The sequence below is a fragment of the Poecilia latipinna genome, unplaced genomic scaffold (genome assembly GCF_001443285.1).
Source record: "Poecilia latipinna isolate Pla-1442-1.1 unplaced genomic scaffold, P_latipinna-1.0 Scaffold724, whole genome shotgun sequence".
Taxonomy (NCBI): Eukaryota; Metazoa; Chordata; class Actinopteri; order Cyprinodontiformes; family Poeciliidae; genus Poecilia; species Poecilia latipinna.
Window position 1 is genome coordinate 71,685 of NW_015113340.1, and position 7,436 is coordinate 79,120.

Sequence of the window (7,436 nt, forward strand, 5' to 3'; positions counted from 1 at the left end):
CATCCAAACATCCATCCATCCAACCAATCAACCAACCAACCAACCAGCTAACATCCATCCAACAAACTAACATCCATCCAACCAACCAACCAGCTAACATCCATCCATCCAACAAACATCCATCCATCCATCCAACCAACTAACATCCATCCATCCAACAAACATCCATCCATCCATCCAACCATCCATCCAACAAACTAACATCCATCCATCCATCCAACCATCCATCCAACAAACTAACATTCATCCATCCAAACATCCATCCATCCAACCATCCAACCAACCAACCAACCAGCTAACATCCATCCAACAAACTAACATCCATCCAACCATCCATCCAACAAACTAACATCCATCTATTCAACCAACTAACATCCATCCATCCAACCAACTAACATCCATCCATCCAACCAACCAACCAACCAGCTAACATCCATCCATCCAACAAACATCCATCCATCCATCCAACCAACTAACATCCATCCATCCAACAAACATCCATCCAACCATCCATCCAACAAACTAACATCCATCCATCCATCCAACAAACTAACATTCATCCATCCAAACATCCATCCAACCAACCAACCAACCAGCTAACATCCATCCAACAAACTAACATCCATCCAACCATCCATCCAACAAACTAACATCCATCTATCCAACCAACTAACATCCATCCAACCAACTAACATCCATCCATTCATTCATCCATCAAGTCCATTTAAATATCTTGTATAAACATGTATTGATTATTGACACATAAGGAAAAATAAAGAAGTTATCAGCATTTTGATTCTCTCCGACATCACCGTCTCAGCACAGCTTCCTCCACTTCGCTTTCTCCCCTTTTCTCTTTGTTTTTTAATAAATAAATTTTAAAAGACAGTAATTGTTTCTTTCAGGGTCTAAGTGAAAGTAAACACAGTTAGCTAACAGGATTAGGCCTCTCCAGCTGAGGCAATCACATTTTGTTTGTGCTGAAAGAGAAGCCTGCTACTAAATTAATTACTCTTCAGGTGGCCGCGTGTTGAGATTGCTCTTAAAGTCAAAGCATTGTGACTCAACCAGTCAGCTGCTGACAGAGGTGAGAAAAACGGAGATGGAAGAAAAGCGTGACACAAAGCAGCGGAGAGAAACGCTCGATAAGTGATGGGGAACTGCCGATCTGTTTCTGAACATTTACACACATTTCAGCTCCAGGAAGACATTTTAATCAGCATGTATTCAACAAAATATAGCAAAAAAAATTTACCAAGAAATTAAAGTTTGTTGTGAAAAGCAGGTGTAAACTCATAGCAATTTAATTAATTTATTTCATTAACTTGTGTTCAAATCCTTTTGAATACAAGAGAACTTTATTTATGCTGAAGACTGTTGAGATCATTCATGAACTGGAAACCAATAATTTTCATTTGTGGAATAGAAAAATAAGTGTTTTGAAAACTTTCTTTGACATTTCTCAATAAATGTCAAAACACTTCCTTCCTGGCACTTCCTGGCTTGGATTACAACAAAATGTCCAAGAAAATTATCAGGTTTCTACGGAAGAGGATTAGGGCCACTGAAAAAAAAATCTGATTTTAATCTCAAAATTCGGACTTTTCTCAGAATTTTGAGATTTCGTCAGCATTCTGAGAAAAACGTCAGATTTCTTTTGTTTTCCCATTGGCACTAATCCTCTTCCGTAGGTTTCTATATAATAATTACATTTCTAAAACTGGCGTTTCAGGAGTTGCAATTTCAGAAAAAGTTGAACAGCATCTTAAAAACTGTGCTGCAGCAGTGCACAAATCTTTAATTCATGAAAACGGATTTTATTTAACATCCAAGGTAAAGATTTTAAAGCACAAACTGAGACCTGAAGGTGTTATGTTGTAAACTTTAGCTGTTAGCAAACTGTTATTGTTCAGCTACAATGTCTGCTGCTGGCAGAACAAGATAGAAAAAAAATATCTGCATTTTATTATCAAATAAACACTTGGAAGAAAAGCCTTCAGCCGTTGAATCGGCTCCCACCAACGTTCACAGCTTCTTCTCTGGTCCTTTGAGGAAAACAGTCGCCCATCCCTGTAACTGGAACAACATCAAACTCATTCGCTTCAGATTTGCCTTTCAGTATTTTTCCAGAAACGACGTTCACATGTAAAACTCCCAAACAAGTTTCCAGCGACATAAAAAACTGCAGCAGGCTGAGATTATCGATTAGCTTTAATGTTTAATGTTCAGACTGTTAGTTATTTCTGGCAGCTGAGTCCGCCGTCTCTACGTCCAGGTTTCGAGGGTTTTTAAAAGAAATTTGTGCAACAAATCTTCCGAGGCAGGAGCGTCTATAATGAGGCGCCAGTACTTGGTGTTTGGCACGGCTGATTGTTCCTCTGATATCCTCCCATGCTTTTAAAAGGCTTGTTGTGTGAATGTGTGCTGCACATTAGCAGAGTGTGTGGTGTGCTTTTGGCAGCGGTGCTGAGTGACAGCATGCCAGACCGTCCTGTTTGGCGCTCACAAGTGTTGACTGTGGGCCGGTGCCTGTGTGTTAGTGTGTGTATCGGGTTTTGAATTACCACCCACTCCACACCAAATGCATGTGAAGGTTTTTTTTTTTTTGGGTCGGTAAATCAATGGGACTGACCCACATTGCTGCTGGCTGATTAGTTAATGAGACGAGAACAGCTAAAGGACCGTGTTGCCTGTGAGCGTTGATGACATTTTAAGAGAAGTTTGAAGAAATCTTGCATGTTTTTTTATATAACTGAGCCGGCAGAAGGCTGTTTTTACTAATTTAAAAATTTAAAGGGCAGGTAATGTGCAAAATTCACATTTTGAACACTTTTATACTTCCGTTTGGGTCCAAGTGCCCAGCTGTTTTCTGGCAATAAGTTAATGTTTTTTGGGTTTTGGGGAAAATTTTGGGTAAGATTTTGTGTTTTTGCAGTGGAGACGTTAAAAGCATGGGTACCGTTTGGTACCGTTGTGTTTTAAGCAGAGATTCTTCTAATGGTAGTAATCCCTGCAACCTTTATCAACAGGAAGTGATTCGCAGTCTGGTGAAGAGATACGTGGCCGCCATGATACGAAGCGCCAAAACGGACGAAGGGCTGACAGAGGAAAACTTCAAGGTCAGTTTGGGGAAACTACTTCTCAAACACAGCAATCAGCTACGATAAGCCACCTCTTTTTCCTGTCCTGCATCTCCGGCCGCTGAGCTGCACAACCATCAGCTGCACAGAGTCTGTTTATAAGCAGCGCCGCTTTTATTGATACCAGAGGCAGAGCTGCTTTTTATTGTGCCAAAGATTTACTGAAGGACTTTTAATAACAGCCAGATGTCCACTCTCAAGCACTTTCTCTAACAAAATCTGCTGTTCAGACTCTTCTCTGACGAGGCTTCTTTAGTCTTTCCCCATTTTCTTTCTTTCTGAGCCATAAATTATTTGAAGCATCTTTACCTCCTCCTCAGTAGATTTCCCATGATGCCTTTGGAGGCCGGCCCTGAGCTGCTTTGAAGCAGAAGGTTCCTTTGGGCTTTTCAGAGAAGAAACAACATCAGGTGCACAGCGAACTGAATCACTTTGCTGTGCTGAAGGATGTTTGTCTTCGTGTTTGAGCGTACATGTTTACGTTAGTCCAATCAGGCAGAGGTCGAGTCCGTGTGCTGAATTAATGCATAAATATCATGTTGTCTGAGGAATAAATCCATATTCTGAGACCTGATTTTTAAGATTTTAAAGACTTAATATGTATCTATTAGGAAATAGAAATCTAGCAAGAAGAAGCCACATATATGAAAATATTAGCTGAAAGCAGAACGAAGCTCCCAGACATCTAAAATAGTAATTAGTTGCTGAACTAAACCGTAGCCGCAATCACAACAAGAAAACGTATTTGCTGGAAAAAGGCTGGGTGAAGTAATTGAAAACCAACTGAGGGACTTAAAGAGGGTGTGTTATGTAAAATCGGCTTTTTGAGCTTTAAATGCATGTTTAAGAAATCGTTTAGTGTCCATGGCAACCACTCAGAGGGGCTAAACACCTGAGTGCACCTAGCTCCGCCTTCAAGACGAAGCTCCTCCTCCTAACTATATTTCCCAAGCTTTCGCCAATGAGAACTAGTAGGAACACTTTGGTGGAAACTTAAAGAGCTTTGAAAGAAAAACTGTATTCATTTTCCCTTTGGAATAAATAAAGTATTTCAGAATCAGAACTGGGTCTGAGAAACGTATATCCTAAATATCTACTTCACGAGATGAACTAAGGTTTTCTCATCCAGTTTTTCATTTTCTTCACTCCGTTGTCAGTGTTTTTCACTCTACAGCCAGATAAAGCTACGCGTTTCACTGGAGAGAGCCCTGAATGATCTCACTCTCTTTCCTGATGCTTTCAGCAGTTATTCCCTCTTTACATCAGTTGTTGCTGTTCTCCGCTCATCCTGCAAAGTCCTTACCCTCCTCTTCACCCTGAGCCTCCACTCACTGACAGTTTAACTCCCCGATCATCAGCTCGATCTCAGGCACTTACTCTCCTCACCTTCTTCTTCCCACTTCTGGTTCTTCTTTCATGTTGACTAAACCGTTCAAAAGGGATCTATTGTGTAAAAAGTCACATTTTTCGTATTTCTATTTGACTTCTAAAAACAGCTAAAGCGCTTTAAGAAAAAACCCAGCCAGCCATTTTGGGCAGCAAGTTAATCGTTTTTAGTGTCTGGAAAATGAGTCATTTCTTAAATCTCCGTTACCTAGCAACCCAAGCCAACCCCAGCTCCGTTACCTAGCAACCCAAGCAGAGTTCCAGCATGTTTTTGTTTATTTGGATCATCCCCATTAGAAATTGCCGTTACAATGGCTACTCTTCCTGAGCTCAATCATAAAAAACCCAAACATTTATTACAAAAACATTTACAGGCATAAATATAACATTAGTAATTAGTAGCATAATGATTCATAAATGTACAATTACAACACTTTATATAATAGAAGAATTAAACGGGGCTCTTTTAAAAGCTCTATCATGTTTGGTCAGCTATATGCAGTGTACAATGGCTGCTGGAAAAGACAAGTGTTTTATTGTTGACTTACCATCCAGAAACCACTTGCTGCATTGTTCTTGGTTGTGCAGGAGGCTCCATTTCTGCTTTTCAGATTTGTACGGTTGTATAATTGCGCATCTGTTTGCGGCCAGTTTCATATGCGAGTGTAAACATTGAGTTGGGGGGCGTGGCCAACAGCAGCTTATTTGGATTGTTTTTGGATCCTAAAACAACTCAAAATAGGCAGAACTGAGCAAACTAAAGTCTCATTATCTAAGAATGATTTTGTGCAAAAAATTTAATGAATTTTGTATAGCCCATAGACCTTTAAGGCTTGAAAATGAACCTTGGCTCATCCAGATATGATATTACCAATCTTTCTGTTCTCTATCTCTGTGCAGGAGTTGAAGCAGGATATCTCCAGTTTCCGCTATGAAGTCTTGGATCTCCTCGGCAACCGGCGTCCTCCCCGGCGTCACTATTCTTCATCCAGCGAGACGACAAAAGACGATGGCGCCATGGCGTCAGAGGATGATAGCGAGTCAAGTGATGGCCCTGGAGAAGGAGGTGGAGGAGGAGGAGTTGGAGTCCAGAAGTCGAAGAGCGTCACCTTCTCCAACCCGGTGGAGGACGACAGAAGGCCAGCACCAACGCTCGGCGTGTCTGCACTGGTGCGCTCCATTTCAGGAATGACGCGGATAGACAAAGCAGAGGAGGGGAGACTGGAGGACAGAGTGGGGTGGGGAGAAGAGGAAGAGGAAGAGGAGGGGAAACCAAAAAGCAACGGGCTAAAGACGGCCGTCATGCCTCCGTCCTCCACCAATGTCCTCCCCTCTCCATCGTCATCATTTTCCTCTTCGGTATCGTCATCGCTTGCTCGCACAAGGAGCCGCCTGCAGCGCCTCTCGTCCCCAAGCGCGAAGACAGACTCTTTCAAACGCCTCTCCTACCTGTTCTCCCGCTCCAAACGCAAAGCCCCGCCCACGCCGCTGCCTCTCCAGTCCCCGCCCTCGTACACCATCTCCGACGGGCTGCTCCGCCCCCTCGGGAGCCACAGTCACTCTGACTTCGGACTCAGCGACGTCACCAGGAGCGACACTCACCTGAATGAGGTGGGTCGCTCGGTGGACATGCCGTCATTCTCGCCGCTGAGAACCAATGGGCGGGACTCGCTCCTGACGCTTCCCCTCCCACCGCCGTGCCCCTGCCAATCCCTGCACTGTGCTTCCAACATGTCTGAGTCCAGCTCGCGACTCCTGGACTCCAGCGAGGACGTTTTCCAGGGAGAGGGCATAGAAGGGGCAGGCGAAGGAGGCATGGATGGAGGCGGCGGCGGGGGAATGATGATGATGGGCGGGTGGGTGGGACCATGTGACGATGTCTTAGAGGACAGCTGCGATGTCATAGAGGACTCTGTTACCACGCAGCTATAGGAAAAAGCCGAAACTGTTTTTCTTTGCCTGTTTGCTCAATACAAACAAAGATGGCATGATACAGAGAGAGAGGGGCATGGACACAATGCAGCTGTTGGATCTCTGCATGACCAACTCTGGATTTATCTGGGCTTTGACTTTCCCAACTGTGACAGGAGGAGGGATCCAATATGGCAGATGTTTATGGAGACAGTTTGACTCCTTTTGGGGGGTTTTCAGGTGACATGGAATATATATTTGTCCACTGTTGTTGGTTTAACTCTTCAAGGGCTCTGCTCAACTAAATATGTGTAAAAACTCAGTGCACACCAATGGATCTGTGACCAAAGCAACTAGCTAGCTATAGGTTGCCTAACCAGCTAGCTAACTAAAGATTTTAAATGTTAACTTAGATTATCCACTTTCCAACAAGGGATGGAAAGTGGATGGTAGTGATGCAATATTTTATTATCTGCTGAGCTAATGTTAAATGTTATCAGCCTGACCACTAATTAGTTTAGCTACAATTAGCAATAGTAGCTAGGCTACAATTAGTTTACCAAAGCTAATATTAGCCAGGGTAATTGTAGCTTAGGTTCAGTTGTTTCTGCTCATCTGGAGAAAGTTACGGGACATCCATGTGTTAGCTTGTTTTATGTAATGTCAGTGAGAAAACTAGCTAGCTGATTAACCAATGTGCTAACTTTAGCTAGCTAGCAGCTAAGAAATAGCTTGTTAGCGACTTGATATCAGTTTGGCACTTCTGAACCTATATCATACAGCTAACTAGCTAATTTTAAGTTCTCTGACAAAGTACCAAAAATGGATTTGCCACTAAGGTGAGCTAACAGCTACCTAACCTCCTAGCTGGTTTTAAAGCTATTAAGCCAACATTAACAAGCTAATTTTCTGATAACTACCGTGTTTCCCCGAAAGTAAGACAGTGTCTTACTTTCTTTTTATCCCCAAAAGCCCCACTATGTCTTACTTTCGGGGTAT

At 42.7% G+C, this 7,436-nt stretch overlaps 1 protein-coding gene across 1 annotated transcript in view; it reads left to right on the forward strand.

The window, feature by feature from the left end:
• The window catches only part of LOC106955290 (short transient receptor potential channel 5-like), a 65,482-nt gene extending 58,148 nt beyond the window's left edge, over positions 1-7,334 (forward strand). The window contains exons 10-11 of the mRNA XM_015045394.1: positions 3,030-3,119; positions 5,427-7,334. Coding sequence (XP_014900880.1) covers positions 3,030-3,119; positions 5,427-6,458 — 1,122 coding nt within the window. The 3' untranslated portion in view covers positions 6,459-7,334. The remainder of the gene's footprint in view (positions 1-3,029; positions 3,120-5,426) is intronic.
• Positions 7,335-7,436: the final 102 nt, after the last annotated feature.